The 21,056-nt window shown below is 39.6% G+C and overlaps 1 protein-coding gene across 2 annotated transcripts in view; it reads left to right on the forward strand.

Moving 5' to 3' along the window:
* Positions 1-21,056, forward strand: part of LOC126267457 (uncharacterized) — a 395,985-nt gene that overhangs the window by 305,001 nt on the left and 69,928 nt on the right. For both annotated transcript variants that reach the window (XM_049972726.1, XM_049972727.1), the window contains exon 18: positions 17,084-17,211. In XM_049972726.1, coding sequence (XP_049828683.1) covers positions 17,084-17,211 — 128 coding nt within the window. The remainder of the gene's footprint in view (positions 1-17,083; positions 17,212-21,056) is intronic.

Consider the following 21,056-nt stretch of genomic DNA (forward strand, 5'->3'; position numbering starts at 1 on the left):
TCTAAAATTAAATTACACTTTTGAAGGAAATTCTATGTAGAAAAGTTTTTGTCCAAATATATAACAAGTCAAACTGAAACTGACAGATTAAAAAAGTACATGAAAAAAAATTAGCTTGGCCTGTTGTGCACATAGTACTCTCTCACACAGCACTGACCAGTAGATGAAATAGGACCATAACTGATCATGTTATAGCTTTATGATATAGCACATAATGGTGGTGACAACCCAACAATTTTTTTAGATGATACAGACGTGGTGCCTATGAGAAAAATTTCTCTCATAAACACTACAATAGTATCCTGTTATATCATAACAATTTATTAGTTCGATGCAAAGACTGGCTCTTAATACAGAGAAACATAAAATTGGGCAGTTCATGAAACGTATAAGTATGGCGTTGCTTGGCTACAGGATTAGTAAGTCACTTCTAGAATCAGTCATGTCAATCAAATATTTGGGAGTAGTAATTTTAAGAAATATGAAATGAAACAGCCACATATGTCTTAGTTGCTGTTAAAGCAAATGGGAGGCTACAACTCTTTGGTAGGATACTGAAAAACTGCAAATTACTTACAAAAACGATCGTATAAAAAACACTTGCTTAGTCCATACTCGAATACTGCTCATGTTTATGGAACCCATGACGGGTGTAACTATCAGGGGACATAAAGTGTTTACAAAAAAGAAAGGCACTGCAAATAGTCACAGACATGCTCTTGTGACAAGATGGTGTAGCAGAGATAAAAATTTTAAATGGCAGCCACTCAAAGGATGACGCTAAGTTTCTTGAGAACCTCCTTTGAATTCTTACTAGTTACTGCAGTGCACAGAATTAGTCTCTAAGAAGTACATCTCTTTTCTTAATTTAACATTATTCACTGTAAAAGGGTAAATACAATTTTATAAATGTTACAAGCTAGAACACTGAAAGATATGCAGGATTTGCAGCAATAGAATTAAATGGAAAAAATTAATGCCTAATATTTGTTGGGATTCACAAATCATCAGGAGCATGTACTGATAGCTGCCTGACTGTTCTTAACCAATCATCCAGGCCAGCTAAATTATATAAATTACAAATACTCTGGTAAAAATGTTGGGTAGACAGTGTAATTACTGGGGATATAAACGTTAATGTTCTTTGAAATGATGTCAAAAGAAACCTGTAGGGGATATTAGATGAATTTGGCATTACTCCATTGATAATCAGCCCAATAGGGAACTCATCAGAAAAAGTAACAGTGAAATAATTACCGTAAACAATTTTTCCTGCTACATGAGTTTCACGTAAATGTAGCCCAGTGAACAAGGAAAATAAGAAATAATATATGAAAATGAAAGATTCTTTTACGATGATAATATCAGTAGCCTGAAGAACATGTTGAAATCTACCTCTTGGTTTGACAAAAAATATTTTTGTTGTTACTGTCTTGCCACTGATTTCCATTACTGTTTGATTTGCCCAGTGGATACAAAAATTAAATTTGCAAAACGTACAAATAAATGATCATACTATATCTCCTAGAGGGTAACTACAGTCTTTTCAGTATGTAAGACTAAAGTGCAATAAAAATACAAGAATTGAAGCCAACTTTCAACAAGTAACATGAATATTACAAGATTTCTTAAACTGGAAGCAGAACCAATTATTTGGCCAGCAAGTTCCAACAAGAAAATGGTATGTAGCTGCTGATGCATGGAACAGAATACAGAATTTAAAAGATTTTCAGTGCTCCTGTCTCCTCACTGGACAATGACAAGTACAATGAAAATCTCTGGTACAGGTTGAAAAGCACTCCATTTCCACATGGTATGTACCATGCTCCCACTGATACTAGAGAAATAAATATCATTAGATAATTTATAGTGGGATTTGTACCAGTTTTTCAAAGTAGAAAATGAGTATCATTTAAGTATGTCCATATCAGAAACAAAATAATGACATTTATAGGCTGTGAATCTGTTAACACAAGAATCATCATTAGTTACAAATAATACTATACAAGTAATACAATTGTATAATGTAATGGCAGTACCAACATTGTTGTATGGGTGTTAGTGACAGATACTTACTACATGACAGATACAAATTATATACAAAGGACATGCATGAGATTTTTAAGAGAAGTAGTGCAAAGAGCAACAAATGACAAAGCAACAAGCTAGAACACCAGAATCATTGCTAAAGTAAAAACAAAGACAAGGAAGATTGAAGACTGGTTAGCCAAAGAAAAGATTGGCAGATCAGAATCCTTGAGGGTGGAACAAATATGACATTATTTAATTCACAGCATTGTTATCAACATCATGTCATCACCACCACTATTATTATTATAAATATCCATCTGTACAGAAAAATATGAAATTGTAGGGAAACACTTTCTGGAGCAGGGCAATAAAGTTGTCAAAAGAAGTCATTCCAGAAAGACTGAAAATAGAACTGTTTTCAATATGACGGACTGAGAGCAGAAAGTTCAGGCCAATCTGTATTCCAGTAGTCTCCACCAAGATAATGTCAAAGATTATCTACTGTGAAATGATAATTTTCTGAACAGGTACAATTTTGAAAACAAAACAAAAAATTAAGGGAAAAATCCATCATTGTAGCAGCTGCTTGGTACCCCAAAGAGGTGACAAATGATAATGAAGACAGAAGCACATCACAGTTACAGATCTTTATATTGTAAAATTTTTCATTTAGTTCTCAAATTTGGTATGCACTTGATATGCATATTGCTTGAAAATATAGAGCCCATTTCGAATCAACAGATTTTCTGAAAAAGTGTTGTATATGAAGTAGTGCAATATTTTAATGAAATCTGTTTTCATATGACACTAGTGAAGTATCAGTCAAGGAATTTAAAATTAGATGGCTTAAAGAGATGGACTTCAAAGTGTAGTAACCAAGTAATAAACGAAATTGATCCAAGAAATACAAATATGGTTTTTTTCATAAGCCTCTGAACAGTAACGGGAATAAGTGTCTCGTGACTCCGGACATAACAAGACAAAAGAATCATACAGAAGGTGCAACATAAGTGATAGACAGAACAACTGGTGTGAGTGGTATAAATGAAGTGCTCGTCTGCTCTCATAAAGGCATCAGTTGCTGGTAAATGGTGTTGCAGAGACCATGCCATGTGCACACTTCTTACAGGTGGCCTCTAATGGCCAACCCCCACTGATACAGTTGGCAGCTGATTTAAGTACACACATGCAGCAACACTACACTCAGTACACTCACACGCACTAGTAGCAGGATACAGCACACCTCTCCCTCATGCAGAGAGGCTAACTAGGCGATGGAGGACTTGGAGGCAGCCTGACAAGAGGTACATCAGTTGTATCCGGAGTGGTGGCAAGCAGTGCTGAAGGCGGGGGCATGCCAATGAGCCAGATGTGCACCAGAAAATAGAGCCAGAAACTGCAGAGATGTGGGCACGTCCAAGAGCAGTGGGCGCATACAGCACCCAATGACAGCATTGGAGAAAATGGCCTCATCACCATCTGTGCATCCTCATCAACAGGCAGAGTAGAAAGGGGTGGACTTATTGGTGGCAGTGGCTGAGGCAGAGATAGTGAGGAGGCTGCCAGAGGCAGACCAACCAGAGCAGCAGACTATGGCAGTGGACCTGAGGCTGGAGATGAACCAGTGCCCAGTGCACAGCACTGGAAGTGGGTCGGGTTGCAGTGACAGGGACCACACCCGTGAACTAGTAGCTTCCAGTGGTAGGTGGGGGTGCAGCTGATAAGTGGTACACCACCAGCCCATCACAAAGAACATCCCCAACAGCATACAACAATGGCAAGTATCCACTTGGGCCAGTGATCAAATCCTCGCACCCACACCAGCAATTCCGGCATGGAGCAGCTCAGGCAGGTGTGACCCGGGCCACAGAAGGAGTAGTAGTGTGCGTGGCTCTGGACCATGGAGCAGCTCAGCTAGGCTCCAGTCCTCTATAGGCATGAAGCGATAGGTGCTCAGAAAAGGGTGTCATCTGGTGAAGAATCCACAACAAACTTTTTCATTTGGAACTTGAATGTACACATTAGTTGTTCCACCTCACCATTTGAGTAAGAGTGGAATTGTGGAGCCATAATGTGATGAATGCCATGACAGGAACTAAAACAATTGAAAGGTGTGGGAACAAACTGGGGCCCATTATTGGAAATTAAGGTACAAGGCAAACCCTAAATAGAAAAAAAACCTCAAAAGCATATGAATTGTGATGTCAGCCAACATCATGCACACCTGAGAATGTAAGGAAATGGGGAAAATGCATCCACAACCAAGTGCCAACAGGAATTCACGCAGGAACCCACAAAGTCTATGTTAATGCTTTCCCATGGCTGGCATGGAGAGGGCCAGGGGGAAAGAGACACCGGGGGCTGCCTGTCGTTGGGCACTCTGCTCAAAGTTGTGACAAATGGACAATTTTGGCATCAATCCCTGGCCAAAACAATCTCTGCTTTACTGTGTGGAACTCCCCAATGAGCCTGATGGAGAAGGTGTAGAGCTTCAGTGTGTGACATGGCAGGAATGTTTACTCTGAGAGAGAAAGGTCTTCCATGGACATCAGCAAAACACCATCAAATATAGAGAGGCGTTACCACAAGGAAAAATAGTTGTGCAGGGAGCCTGAAGCTTGATCTAGTGTTTTATCTGGCCAGCCCTATTGAACAAACCAAACCGCCTAGTGGAGAACAGGGTCAGCAAAAATGGCACCTGCTGTGCATGAGCTTGTAATTGGGAAACTCTCAACCATGGCCTGCATTTCAATATCAAGATGGAAGCAAAGGAATTCTTCATAATCTGTCAGAATCACGACCCACAGGAATGCAGGACAAGGCAACTGAATTGGCATGTTTACACGTAGGTCAAAATGGAGCTCATATTTGTAGCAAGTCAAGAACAGTGCTCAGCATTATAGGTGGTGTGCTGCTGTGTATGGCAAAGGAGTGTGAGGGTTAAACAAGGATTTGTGGCCAGTAATCAGGAAATATGTAACCACACAAAGAACATGAAATTTCTGGAGAGCATAGACAATGCCAAGAGCCTCTCCTTCCACCTGACAGTAACACTGCTGGGCCAGAGTGAGAGTTTAGAGGCAAAAGCAACAGGCTTTTCAGAGCTGTCAACATATCGTTGCACTAGGACCACACCAAGGCTGGACTGTGAATTGTCAGTTGCCCAACATTTGAAAAGCACATTCACAATCTGAGCTTCAGCAAAAAGGTACAATCTTGCACAAGAAGGCATTGAGTGGGTGGGCCAATATGGCTGCCCCCCCCCCCCCCCCATACCAGTAGGAATTTAAGGTAGCAGACTATGTTGTCACAGAAAGCCTGAATCTCCTTCATGGATGAGGGGCCAAGCATAGACATAAGAGCAGAGATGGGGTCTGGCAGAGGGTGAACACCATCCCACGAGACCTCGAATCTGAAATAAACAATGGAAGGTTGAAAAAAAAACCTAGATTACACAATGTTACACCATAAGCCTGCGGACTGTAAGACAGGACACAAAGTGTGCAAATTTTGCAGTGATCGGCCGTGGAGGAGCCTGAGACACCAATATCATCAAGATAATTACTGCAGCCTGAGACAGGAACAGTCAGTTGCTTTAAAACACATTGGAAAAAAGCTGGGCTCTTGACACAACAAAAGGAAGGCGCAAATATTGACACAGGCCAAAATAAGCATTCAAAACCAGAACTTGCCAAGGCTTACCATCCGCAGGAACCTGCAGGTACACTTCAGACAGACCAATTTTAGAAAATTACTGGCCACCCGATATTGTTGCCAACAGTTCCTCCTGGCATGGGAGAGGATATGTATCCATGTTCACCTGTGCATTGACAATAGCACTGAAGTTACCATAGAGGCAAAGTTTCCCCAATGACTTCTGAACTACATCAAGTGAAGATGAACATTCACTCGCCATAACAGGTTTCACCGTCCCTAGAGATTGAAGTCTGTCCAATTCCACTTTCACTTGATCTTTCAGGGCAACAGGAATGGGATGTGCATGACAAAAATGAGGCTGAGCTGTGGATTTCAAAGAAATATGAGCAGAAAAATTCATAGCACATCCTATAACTTCCAAAAACAAGTTGAAAACTCCTTGCACAGTGTTTCTAATAGAGAATGCAGTACCTGATTGGACACAAAGTGAACTGTATCGGTGATAGTAAATCCAAATGCCTGAAAAGCATCTATCCTGAATACATTCTCTACACCAGCGTCCGCAACTTCCTAAATTTTATGGAATGAGCTTCTGACTTGTAGGAGGCAGATGCCATAAATTGTCCCAACAACAGCAACAGTACAATGTTCTGTTTGTTATAACTGACCAGTTCCAGTGTGACTAGTGTCAATGGTGGTGAGCCTATTTGATTATGTCACTGCAGCACCTGTGTCAAATTGTAGCTGGAGCACATGGCAAGAAACACTAAACTCAATAAACAACTTGGGGGAAGTTGCAGCCATTGGAGTCACACAGTTTACATCCATGCCCATATTCTGAGCAGCCTTTGGTGAATGACACACAGAGGCAATGTGGCTTTTCTTCTGACAAGCATTACAAGTAGCCCAGCACGTGGGGCATACCAAATATTCATGCTGGACAAAATAGAAAGGACAAGACAGAAACAGAAAATGCTGACACTGCCACTGTGGTGGTTGCAGATGCTGGGGCCAGCCTTGGTCTGCTCAGCATGTTTATTGCCACCAATTCGGCTTCCTCGTGTGAACTATCTGCTCTCCTAGTGACACTACTGCCACAACACCCCATGCAACAGATTGGTCACCTGCTGCCTGAGGAACTTCAAAAGATTGTGTTGTTTGCAAAACTTCTTGCAACGGGGGATTTTCACAGAGTAAGCCTTCTGCTGCACTTCCTTGTCCAGAGCTAAACAGATAATTGTGTTGTGCACCATAGAGTGTGCAAAAGAGTCATTATTGGCATCCATAATGAGCTGACTCTTATGGATAAGGCTGTGGAGTTTGGCTGGCTGCGCCCCAAGTATGGCTGGTATGGTTTCTTGCGGCATTGGTAGAATTCAGCTCGTGCTGCTACGACATGCATTCATTTGTGATCGTAGTTGAATAGTAAACTGCACATGTGATCAAAAGTTAGAGCTACCAGTTCTTGTAAAGGGGCAGGCTGATCTAATAATTGATACACTTTAGGGGGAATCTACTAGAGGAATTAAGCTTTGCACAAATTGGAGTCTGTCCTACCGAAAGCCAAAAAATGTGTTTCGAGGGTTTTTTTTTTTGTAAGCTTCTCAAGCCTCAGAGGAAAAATTGGTCAGTAGACTGGTGGAGCAGTACCCTGTCTCTTGATGGAATCCAACCAAATGGTCATTGCCAAAGTAAGCTTCTCAATCAGGGCCAGTGCCATGGGCATCCATAAAGACTAAATGTGATGAAACTGTACTTAAAGACTGAACACATGGAAACCATTCTAAACTCATCGCCAATCATGTAGTAACCAAGTAACACACAAAACAATTCAAGTAACAAATATGGCTTTATTAATAAACTTCTGAGAAATAAGCCTCACATGACTCCACTTGTAACAAGACAAAATAATCATACAGATAATACATAAATGATGCGCAGAATAAGTGATGTGAGTGGTACAAACTAAAAGAACGTTGTGAGGGCAAGTCAGTGTTGCTCTGCTCTTATATAGGTGCAAGTTGCCAGTAGGTGGTGCAGTGAGGACATTCCATGTGCCCACTTCCTGCAGGTGGCCGGTCTGCACTGATAAAGTTGGGAGTTGATTTAAGTAAACACATGCAGTGACACTACACTCAGTGCACTGACATTCAAATGCAGCTGTAATACGGTAGAGCAGAAAGCATACATAGACAGACAAGAAAATAGTCACATGTAAAATTTATGGTACACAATTAAAAACTCTGAGTTGAGATCTTCATGCAGATTCCTGTACGTTCAGTAAATACTATAAGGAAACTTTCATTCTTCATTTTTCTCAAACAATGGATCAAGAATAGAAATATGGGTGCGACAATAAAGATAACTTTTTGTACTTAATTGCAGACTGGGGATAAAGTCAAGCTCTACCTGGAGCACCTACCATCTCTAAACTGTTTATAATTTCACAGTTCATTGCCATAACTGTTACTATACGTATTCCTGAGAGACAAGATGGCCAGTGCCTTCAGAGAAAAATGTTCACAGTTGTTTATGGAACCATGATTGTAGCCAGCTGTGCATCTCCTAATTTGAAGCAAATTGACACTCTCTAATGACTTTTTTTCAAGAGTATCAAAAATATGAAAATCACACAGAGATTGAGACTTTATGGAAGATGTGTAACAGCTTCACAGTGAAACTTCTGCAGTGTACTCAAAACAACTTTAGCAGCATGAGGGCAGGCCCTGCAATAAGCCTTGATCCAAGACCTGTCTCATACATATTCACACCATCACCACCACCATCTACTCTGCTCCAGTCACAGTCATCTCCTGTCTCATCAAAGGCAAAGCTACATGCAAAAGCTGTCATTAGCTCTACAAACTAAGCTGCAATCACTGTGCTGCTCTCTACATGGTAAAGACAATTGACAGGCTGTATGTCCACATGAATGTCCACCGCTAAATTGTGGCCAAGTGACACCTAGACCTCCTAGTTGCTGAAGATGCTGCGCAATACAATGTGCTTCACTTCAATGGCTGCTTCGCAGCCAGCACCATATCAGTGCTTCCTACCAACACCAGCTTTTCTGAGCTGTGCAGGTGGGACTCTCCCTTCAACATATCCTACATTCTCTTAACTATTTTGGTCTCAACCTTCACTAGTTCCTGTCTTTCACCTCCCAGTTCAGCATTACACAGCCTTCTGTTCCACTAATGTACCCACAAGTCTTTTTCCCCTTCTCTGCTTCTTGAGTTTTTTTGGTCCCCCCACCGCCCCCCCGCCCATTCTTCCCAAACCTTCCAACTGCACCTAGCAGCTCTACCCTGTCCTCATCAAGCCCCAGCATGCTCCACCAGCAGCACACACATGCCCCACCCCTCTGCTATCCCTCGCTGTTCCCACCCTAACCTCCTCCTTACCCCACCATCCATCACAGGTAGTTTTTTCCCATCATAATTTGGGTGAAGGTCACAGTTAAAGCAGGCTCAGACATGGTAATTGGATGTCTCTATAGGCCCCCTGGCTCAGCAGCTGTTGTGGCTGAGGATAATTTGGAAAATATTTTGAGTAGATTTCCCCACCATGTTATAGTTCTGGGTGGAGATTTTAATTTGCCAGATATAGACTGGGACACTCAAACGTTCATAATGGGTGGCAGGGTCAAAGAATCCAGTGAAAATTTTTTTAAGTTCTTTATCTGAAAACTATCTTGAACATTTAAACAGAGAACAGACTCGTGGTGATAACATATCAGACCTTCTGATGACAAACAGACCCAAACTATTTTAAACAGTTAATGCAGGACAGGGAATCAGCTATCATAAAGCAGTTACTGCATCGATAATTTCATCCTTAAATAGAAATATTAAAAAAGGTAGGAAGATTTTTCTGTTTAGCGAAAGTGACCAAAAGCAGATTTCAGAGTACCTCACTGCTCAACACAAAAATTTTGTCTCAAGTACAGATAGTGTTGAGGATCAGTGGACAAAGTTCAAAACCATTGTAGAATATGTGTTAGATGAGTGTGTTCCAAGCAGGATCATAAGAGTTGGAAAAGAGCCACCTTGGGATCTGTACCAGATAGAGCTGATAGAAGAGATAAAGAAGGTCCAACAGAGAGCAGCGCGCTTCATTACAGTTTCATTCAGTAATTGCGAAAGCATTACGGAGATGCTAGATAAACTTCAGTGGAAGTCTCTGCAGGAGAGATGCTCAGTAGCTTGGTATGGGCTTTTGTTGACGTTTCGTGAACATACCTTCACCGAGGAGTCAAGCAGTATATTCCTCCCTCCTACGTATATCTCGCGAAGAGACCATGAGGATAAAATCAGAGAGATTAGAGCCCACACAGAGGCATACAGCGACAATCCTTTTTTCCACGAACAGTACGAGACTGGAGTAGAAGGGAGAACCGATAGAGGTACTCAAGGTACCCTCCGTCACACGCCATCACATGGCTTGCGGAGTATGGATGTGGATGTAGATGTAGATGTAGTCCAGCTACAGTGACTGGAGGAAGTGGTCCTGTGAGTGAGGGTTGTGCTTGTATGTGTGGGTTTTGGTTGTGTGCGTATTTTATTTTGGCCAAACGCCCAAATTCATAGCAGTTTCTTCATTGTGCCTGCGCCTGCTACACGGACGTCTGAGTCACAGCTCTTGTACAAGATAAGTAATTTAAGTAGTAATAAACTGTTTTTTAACACTTTAAACTAATTTATTACGTTAATTATAGTGCTTTGCAAGCATACCATTAAAGGTTTTTGTCTTACTCGCGTATTTTCACAGTAATCACGTAAAGTTCATTTTGTTTACATATCGCGGCCAGGCCGAACTTTTGAGTTTTCAGATTAAACTTCATACCGCAATCTTAAGTGCATTTACTGATAGTTTAGTGTGCTAAATACGTTTGCTGCCCCTTTATATCTGTAGAGTATCGTCATCTCTTAAGTAATTTCCAGTAAAAAACTTCTGAACCACTGTTTACATAGTCGCGAGTAGGCCTAATTTTTCGTACACGTATTTTCATTGTTTTCCGGTAACTTAATTGTCTTTCTGTCACTAAAATAGATTTGTACCATGAGTGTAAAGTGCCTGACGTGCCGTAGGATCGTTAGCTCCGGGGTCTGGTGTGATGGATGTAGTAACTTTTTTCATTGGGGCGACTGTAGTGGCGTGGGAATTGGGAAAATGAGCGAGACTCATCAGTGGTTCTGTAGGCTATGCAGTAGAGATAGGAAGATTGTGGAACAGGAGGGGAAAATTGCTGCCCTTCAGGCTGAGTTAGATGAGGCTAGGCGAGAACTGGGCAGGTTAAGGGGGGAGAAGGGTAAACAGGGGTGGGAAGTGGCAACAGGCATGAGGAACAGGCCAAGAAATTCTTCTGACCGCTTTGTTATTAATGTACAAAATAGGTTTGACCTGTTGCCTCAGTCAGAAACTGATGAGCCTCTCACAGAAGTAGATGTACACAGGGCTCAACAAGCTTTCAGCAGCAAATTGATTAAGAATGTAGGGAAGTCTGCAAAGAGAAAGAAAGTCTTGTTGCTAGGTAGTTCGCATGCTAGGGGTGTGGGCCAACTTCTGCAGGATGAATTAGGGTTGGATTACCAGGTCACAAGTTTTTTCAAACCTAGTGCTGAACTTGGGCAGGTTACAGAGGATTTAGGTTCACTATGTAAAGGTTTTACTAAGGAAGACACCGTGGTTATTGTGGGTGGGCCGGGAAACAGTATTGACAGAGATCCGGGGTACAGCATAGAGTGTGACCTGGCAAAGATTGCATCGGCATCGAATCATACCAGTGTTGGGTTTGTGTCGGTTCTGGAGCGCCACGACCGACCTCATTTGACCTCTTCTGTCAGGAGAGTTAATTTGGAGTTGGAACGGCTACTTGGATCTGGTGCGGGGTCACACATTGGTGTGGTTCGTGTTGATTCACTCTGTAGGTGGGACTATACTAGACATGGCCTACACCTCAACAGGAAAGGGAAGGGTAAACTGGCTGGGCTGATAGCAGGAAATTTAAAGGGGGGAGGAACTACATCTCATGGTGGAAACTCTTTTTTAGTGTAAGATCAGTGTCCAGTGGGAAACTCAGCCATGCAAGTACTAAAGATGTCAAAAAAGTTCAAGATAGTTGCAAAAGTAAAATGAAAAATGTTAGTATATTTCATCAAAATATTGGGGGATTGAACAATAAAATTGATGAGCTTCTGCTTTGTTTAGAAGATATAGAAACTGAGAATGTAATAGATGTACTATGCCTGTCTGAGCATCACATTGTCACTGATATGCAAAAGGTTAGCATCAATGGGTACAAATTAGCTGCACATGTAAGTAGAGATAATATGATGAGAGGAGGAGTTGCCATATATGTCAAAAGCTTCCACAGTGCAAAAAATTTAGAAACTAAAAAATTTTGTGTAGAGCAACATATGGAAGCATGTGCCACTGAACTTAAACTAAAGGATGGCACTTTCATAATTGTAACAGTGTATAGGTCCCCCTCAGGGAATTTCCAGCTATTTCTGGAAAACTTGGATGCTTTGTTGTGCTATCTGTCAGACAGGGGGAAGCAAATTATCATTTGTGGGGATTTCAATGTTGATTCCCTGAAAGAGTGTAATAGGAAGAATGACCTTTTAGTATTACTCAGTTCTTTCAATTTGAGCTCCGTCATTGATTTTCCTACTCGGATAACAAAGAACAGCAGTACATTGATAGATAACTTTTTTATAGACCAAGATAAGTTTAAGGACATAAATGCTTATCCTGTTGAGAATGGTCTTTCAGATCATAGTGCACAGCTTGTTACAGTACATGACATAGCTCCATGCAGTATAATAAATCAGACTTTCAAAGCAGTGTGTTCAATTAACAATATAAATATTGCAAACTTTAGGGAAAGCCTACAGCAGCTAGACTGGGATGAAGTGTATAAGGAACCCGATGCAAACTTGAAATATAACTTATTTCACAATACATTTTTAAGGGTATTTGAAAATTGTTTTCCCAAGAAAATAGTTAAACATAATTCCAAGAAAACATATAAAAAACCTTGGCTAACTAAAGGAATAAGAATATCTTGCAACCGCAAAAGAGAACTGTATCTAACAGCAAGATGGAGTACTGACCCCGAAATTGTTCAATATTATAAAAACTATTGTGCGGTACTAAGAAAAGTTATTAAAAAGTCCAGAAGCATGTGTATCATGTCTGAGATCAGTAACTCTGATAATAAAATTAAAGCAATTTGGAATATTATTGAAAGGGAAACAGGGCAACCAAGAGCACAGGAAGACTTTAGTGCAATAAAATTGAATCACAAGTGCACTAACAAACAATCAGAAATTGAAAATATTTTGAATAATCATTTTTTAAATGTTGTGGAGAAAATAGGATCTAGATCTTCACTAGAAGAGGCAAGGCTATTAATAGAAGAGGCCATACATGCACAGTTTGAAACAGCTGTAATTCCACCAACCTCTCCCTCTGAAATCAGTAAAATAATAAACTCACTGAAAAGTAAAAGCTCTTACGGAATTGATGGCATTTCCAGCAAAGTACTTAAAGCTTGTTCCCCACAGATAAGTAGAATTCTCAGCCACGTATGTAATAGCTCTTTGGAGCAGGGTGTTTTCCCTGATAGACTGAAATATGCCATTGTAAAACCATTGCATAAAAAGGGGGATATGTCGGATGTCAACAACTACCGCCCAATCTCTCTTCTGACAGCTCTATCAAAAATTTTTGAGAAAGTAATGTATTCAAGAGTAGCCTCCCATATTTGTAAAAATAAAGTACTAACAAAATGTCAGTTTGGTTTTCAGAAAGGCTTTTCAACAGAAAATGCTATATATGCTTTCACTGATCAAATATTAAATGCTCTGAATAACCGGACATCACCCATTGGTATTTTTTGTGATCTCTCAAAGGCCTTTGATTGTGTAAATCATGGAATTCTTTTAGATAAGCTAAATCATTATGGTTTGAGTGGGGCAGTGCACAAATGGTTTAATTCATACTTAACTGGAAGAATGCAGAAAGTTGAAATAAGTAGTTCGTGTAATGTTAAAACAGCTGATTCCTCAAACTGGGGTGCTATCAAGCACGGGGTCCCACAGGGTTCGGTCTTAGGTCCTTTACTGTTCTTGATATACATTAATGACTTACCATTCCACATTGATGAAGATGCAAAGTTAGTTCTTTTTGCTGATGATACAAGTATAGTAATAACATCCAAAAACCAAGAACTAAGTGATGTAATTGTAAATGATGTTTTTCACAAAATTATTAAGTGGTTCTCAGCAAACGGACTCTCTTTAAATTTTGATAAAACACAGTATATACAGTTCCGTACAGTAAATGGCAAAACTCCAGTAATAAATATAGAATTTGAACAGAAGTCTGTAGCTAAGGTAGAATTTTCAAAATTTTTAGGTGTGTCCATTGATGAGAGGTTAAACTGGAAGCAACACATTGATGGTCTGCTGAAACGTCTGAGTTCAGCTACGTATGCTATTAAGGGTTATTGCAAATTTTGGTGATAAGAATCTCAGTAAATTAGCTTACTATGCCTACTTTCATTCACTGCTTTCGTATGGCATCATATTCTGGGGTAATTCATCGTTGAGTAGAAAAGTATTCATTGCACAAAAACGTGTAATCAGAATAATTGCTGGAGCCCACCCACGGTCATCCTGCAGACATCTATTTAAGGATCTAGGGATCCTCACAGTAACCTCACAGTATATATATTCCCTTATGAAATTTGTTGATAATAATCCAACCCAATTCAAAAGTAATAGCAGTGTGCATACCTATAACACCAGGAGAAAGGATGATCTTCACTATGCAGGGTTAAATCTGACTTTGGCACAGAAAGGGGTAAATTATGCTGCCACAAAAGTCTTTGGGCACCTACCAAACAGCATCAAAAGCCTGACAGATAGCCAACTAACATTTAAAAATAAATTAAAAGAATTTCTAGATGACAACTCCTTCTACTCATTGGCTGAATTTTTAGATATAAAGTAAGTAAAAAAAAAAAAAAAAAAAAAAAACTTAATCATTAGTGTCATGCAATATTTTGTGTAATGTAATTTCTTGTACAGACATCTTTTATTAACCTGACACGTTCCACATCATTACGAAGTGTCGTATTCATGATCTATGGAACAAGTATTAATCTAATCTAATCTAATCTATGACTCAATTTATCCTCTGTCTGGTGAGTACCAATCTAACCATTTCATAAAACTGAGCCTTAATTTTAGTCATTTCCACCACAATACTCTGAAGATTGTCATTCATAAGAGCTTGAAAAGCTTACCCTGGATATAGCATATTTGTTGGACCAGGAGTCAGTGTTATGATGTCTGTAGCAGATGCTCTAGGGTTTATGAAAAATGTTCTGAGATCCACTTGATATTTTTGTCTTTTGACTCAAACTTGCAAATTGCCAACTGAGGTATCATTGTCTGAAGTGTCTTCTGATTCAGGTATAGGATAAATGTCATTGTCACTGGTGATTTTCTTCATCAGAAATATTCTTCTCACTGTCATATGAATCTACCAATGTTTCCAACTGCTTATCAGATAGAAATTGTAAAGAAGATTATGCATGTTATTGCTGTACACTTTATTGTTAGTAATGCTACACAAACTAAAGTCACATAGCTACAATTCCATAGTCAGAACCAGACTGCCAGAAGCAAAGAATGTCTTTGTTAACCCACCTCAGGCAGAGATCACATTGCTTTGACAGAGGTTGTAAATTTGCAGTCTGCTGTCTCCACGTTTGTGTCACAGTCTGTAGAAATAAAATTTTGTTGCCTAAATTTGTACATTTTTTGAATTATCAGACAACCAGCTCACATTGATGCAAAAGGGGAAAGTGCACCAGGTTAAGCTATAAGAAAATGGAGAATACCTATATTTCAGTTGAGCTTTAAAGTATGTGAAGTGTGTAGAAAAACAGTCATTAAATTTAAAGTGCTAGTATTTAAATATAAAAATGTTGTAGAATACAGGATCATATTGACTTGAAGATAATAACTGGGCTAAGAACTATATTGAATAGACCAAAAAATGAATTTGTAATGTTTTTAGAAACTGTAATATTTTTAGAAGCTGTAATATTTTTGCTGCATTTTGGTATATTCAAAAGCACTTGATGTTGAATAAAACATTATTACTTCTACTGCTACTCTATCTTCAGATGTTCTACATTTATAAATGGTCTACAATATAACATAAAAGCCCAGTGCTGTTGCTGAAGCAAAGTAGTTGTATGCTCACTGGTGAAACTGTTTGCAATTTTCAGAAGAATGTCACAGCCATATTTTGGTTCTCTTCTTGTGAAACTTAGAACTTCTATGTCTAAACAAGATATTGTTGTGCATAATGCAATTTCTGCAGAAATAAGACAGACAATAACACTTCATTATCTGACAACCAGTAACTTGTACAGCAGTTAGGACTATTTATTTTGCAATTCAAAACAAAGCTTTTCATTATTATCACTGAAATCATAAAATACTTGATGAATATTCTTAGCGATTATGTGACAGTTAGTCATACACAACTTCACTTGGAAAAGATTAATGTATAATCCTCACAGTGGAGGTTGTGCTTTCCAAATTGTTATTTGAATTCTCAGTATCCTTCATTTCATTTCTTGTTGAGGAGTTCAGCCTATATCATCTTTTTTCATTATTCAGATTTCAAACTAATCAATTTTGTGCTGTTAAGTCACCAAAGCATGGGTGTATGTCCACCATTGTAATTTATGCACATACACTTTTACTAAATTTGTAAGCTGCTTCTTCTGTTTTGCTGCTGCAAGACTTGTCACATTTTGTAAAGGAATACAAGCAGAAACATATCTCAGTTTTGATTAAGACCTTACTTGGGCTTTGGATATCACATCTCAAATAATTGTCCAGATAATCTCTAGAAATAGAGTTACATATGTAATCATCTGTGAATTTCAGTGTGCTTTCTTTAGAATCTACAATCACAGCACACAAATCACCTGAAAGCATAACCTCAATGCAATACACAACAAAACACACATGGGTAACAGCTAATCATGAGTACCAGTCATCTACTAAACAGAGTAAAAAAATTCCCACCAAACATGGGAAGCACTGCACTATGGTGCACTCCCTCTATTTCAAACTAATTACACATGTGAAAATGTGTGTGGGTGCTTGCACTGTTGGAAATGTGGAGTGCAAGTGCAATGTGAACAAATGCATTGTGTAGATGCACCATACCATCCAGATTCTTTAATACACAGAATGACTATTTATAATGTTTGGTAAGCTTAGTAGTACAAATAAAAAGTGTCTCAGAATATTTTATCTAAATAGCTTCTATGATCATTAAAAATTTCATTCATTTCCAGATTATTGCCATAGAATCATTTGTTAAATGTTTATTGGCAAAGTTATCTCAAGATGATATTGAAGAATTTTATGTACTGCTGTCATCAGTTGCTGCTGGGAAGTTTACAATTGAAGGCTTAAAGCCAAGGTAATTTTTATAGAAATAAGAATCTATGAAACAATTAATGTGAATAGACAAGTTTTCTTCCGTTTGATAACTCTCATTTCAGTCCCACACACTACTACTCTCTCTCTACCCCTCCTTTAGATACATGTCAACTAAAAACAATTTTTTATTTAAACTAAGAAGTATTCGGTACATAAAAGTTAAAAAGGTTCTTATTGATTATTTTAAAATTCTTTGAAATATTAGAAGCTCATTAGACTGCTCATCACTTGTGAGCACTAATCATGTGGACAATGGTCATGTATATTAAAGTGTGTTAAAGTGTATCCAAATTTTCAAAAAGAAAGAACTGTGTGAATATGGTAAGTATAAATTGATACAAACTTAAGAAGATGAGTACTAGTCTTTTCAGCTTTCACGATTGCTCAAAATAATCACCACATCCACCTCAAATAATTAACTGCTGCTTGAACAATATTTATCAAAGTACCTGCTGTTACTGCAGCTCAAGTTTTTTCAGTTTTTCTCAAAGCTCCATTAGTGTAAATAGTTTAGTGTAGCACACAGCAGCCTTCAGGATTCTCCATACATAGAAGACTAGCAATTTTAAATCTTAAAAATGTAAAGTAATGAGATGCATGAGTCAAATTCAGACAGACTTGGCCACCTACTGTATCTTCTTTTTTATTTTTTCTCAAGTTCTGTCAGACCATGTGAAACGAAGCTAGTCAGTCATGGAATGAATCACTTCATAATTCAAAGACTGGTGATGATTTTTTCCCTTTGTGTCTTCATTAAATAATGGTTGTATTTGCTTTGAATGAGTCCCTACTGTTAGTCAGTAATTTTATGAAGGATTATATGTGCAATGTTGACAGAATCCAGAGTCTGAGAAGTGATTATTTGCTGCTGCAAGATATTATTTAAACGTGTAGCTTCATGGAAACCTTGTTGAGGACAAACAGTTATTCATTAAGATACATTTATAGCCACTTAACAATATTAATAATAATATTGTTACATTCCATCCTGGATTTTCCATTGTTTTATAGCCATTAGAAATTTCTTTATCTTCGGTATGATTTTGTTACATTCCCAGTTATAGAATGTTAATGGTAGTAAATGTTTGTTAAATATAAGTTAAATATAACATCTAATTGAAATGTTCTGAACCCATTATATTTGTAATAAGACTTAGTTAATGTAAATGTAGCCCTGATAACACACAAAGTGGTGGTTGAAATTTGAATAACCAGCATTTTACAATGGGGCCAATCACATAATGTTGTGGGAATATTGCTGATAAAAGTAAAGAACACTTGAAAATATAATTGAGGGAATAAAAACTTATTTACAATTAGCATGAAACATGCACAAGCACCTTGTAACAACACAAAAAAAATCTGTGCTGTGTAATTCCTAGGATTTCTGAAACCATGAAAGCACTGGAAGTCATGAAGTGGAGTCAAGGGTGGAACAAAAATAAGAAATACCTAACTACTGCAGCACATAGTATTGTGACTTTATAGTAAGGTGGTATATTCAACAGACTGATAAGCAGCTGATGATGCCAGGATTCAGACTGAATCCCCCTTTCAGCAATTACTTATTTTACTGCATTAATTTGTTTCATCTGTTGCAAAGGAGAGACTTACAGCAAGAACAGTTCACAAGTTTAATAAAAAAACTTTTGCACCCTGAAAGGACAGAGCATGGGGATTATTTACCACTTAATATCTCATTCAGAGGGTTTCCACTTAAATGACCATCTGCATTGTGCAAGGAAGGGAGTCCATGAAGTGAGTAATAAATATATTGTTCTCTGCCACCTCCTCCCAGGCAGATAGGTGAACATTTCAGATGTCATTTGACATGGAGGAAGAGGTCAGGTGAAACAAAAAATATCATTCTGGTCTGCAAACCATTCTTGCAGCATACACCATGTCTGTTGCAGATTGAACCTGCTGGAAACATATTAATCCCTCAGCATATAGTTTTACTAATGGGGTCATAACATTACCCATAATATGGCTATAATGGACAGCCTCAAGTCAGCCATGAATCCTGTGAAGTATCCCAACTCCACAGGAACATACACAGCCCCAAACTGCCACTAACATACAGCCGATGCGAGCCATTATCAGATATATTTGGAGTTGCAACAGGCCCTATATATGTGTACTGGGACATTACTACTGTGAAAATACTGACTTGTCAAAAAATGTTACATTCTGGCAGTCGATATTTATTTTCATCAGCAAATGCTAATCGGTAGGATTAAAGATCATCACACAACTTCTTCTCAATGGCCACATGTCTGCTTTGTTGTCCACCCTCCGGAAGATGATGCCAAACTGTGTCGACTGACCTGGAAACCTAGCAACATATTTAAAAAAAGGATTTTGCTGTGAAGTTTTCACAAATTGCTTGTCATAAACTAGTGGTGTTTGTTACATGTCAGTGTCCAGTTTCCACACACTACTGGGTTCAGAAACTAGTGTACTGTGCCCAAGTCTCTACCAATGTCAGGTTATCTTCCACCACAAGAGCAATGGCTAAGTGAAGAGTCAGCTATTGATGATGATGGGTGGCTCACCAATAAGCAACATGGTTCCAGTATCTGACCTTGAATCATGTGTTGTCACTCGCTGTTATGGAATGAATTATGCCATGAGAGATTTAATTTGCTGCAATAGGCTGTCAGTCAGTGCAGCATGATAAAGCCACACCATGTGCGGATAACATCTAACATGATTAATTACTTTAGAACAATATTCCCCTTGAGATAAGAATATTCTACAATGGAGCTGAGGAAGGCGCAAGGGTGGGAAGGTAATAACCACGTCTCTCGCTTCCTATCACAATACTTTATTCATAATCAACTGTACAGCACGGGGTACAGATGGGAACTGATTCCCGGAAGTCAACCTACAAAGAACATCAATCGAAGATACTATACACGTATCATGTTTTGGCGTATCGATCCGTGTGTCGACGCCACATAGCCCCCCCCTCCCCTTCAGTATGAAGTACATATCCGAGGTTGGGGGGGGGGGGGGTTGATAGTCTAAGTTGGTTACAATGAGTTCCTCCGCATCTAACGGCACGGGCCGTGTGGGAGGAGAGCGTGGAGCAAATCCTCGGATGTTGATTTCGAAGTCGTGAAGCGACGTCGGCGGTCGAAGTCGTCGGCCGGTGCGGGAGCGCTGGTGTGGAAGGGCGTCGTCGGCGGGGAGCCTGATGATCACCTTTCCACTCGGCCTAACGTAAGCACATAGTTTACCACACGTAGCACTTAGAGGGATTTTGAAACGCTTCACTACACGTTGCGACACACCACCTAACGGGTCACACGAATCGTCACATGCAAGCAGCACTGACACAGTATCACCACTAACGACAACAGACAATCGACAAATGTCATCAGGATGAACGTGGGTAGAGAGCTCGTAAGTGGCGCCTGCTAATGGTGAGGTATGCTGAGCCGGTGGGGTGGGGAAACCGTGGCACAGCGAAGGCGGAGTGCTGTGAGTAGAGAGGGGTGTGTCTGTGTGGTGGGCGGGGGATGGTAGTGTCTGGGTGGGCATGGCGGGAGCCTGCGTGCTACACCGGCTAGAAGAGCGGCGCGGTGTGCTGTCGCATGAAGACGGGACTGTTATATTAGAGTCCTGGGAGCCGGGGACTGGGCTATGGGAGCCGGGGGGTGAGAAACCCCAGAAAGAGTGTGGGCTCATTGATGGGGCTTGTGCAGGCGTTAGTGTACTTGGATCATGAGCGGAGGAAGAGGGCCGAGGACGGCCGGAGGGTGTGGTCTCTTCACCGGTAGGCGAGATAGGAGAAAATTCAACGTGAGCCGGTTTAACCCT

Source organism: Schistocerca gregaria, chromosome 4, assembly GCF_023897955.1.
Source record: "Schistocerca gregaria isolate iqSchGreg1 chromosome 4, iqSchGreg1.2, whole genome shotgun sequence".
NCBI classification, from domain to species: Eukaryota; Metazoa; Arthropoda; class Insecta; order Orthoptera; family Acrididae; genus Schistocerca; species Schistocerca gregaria.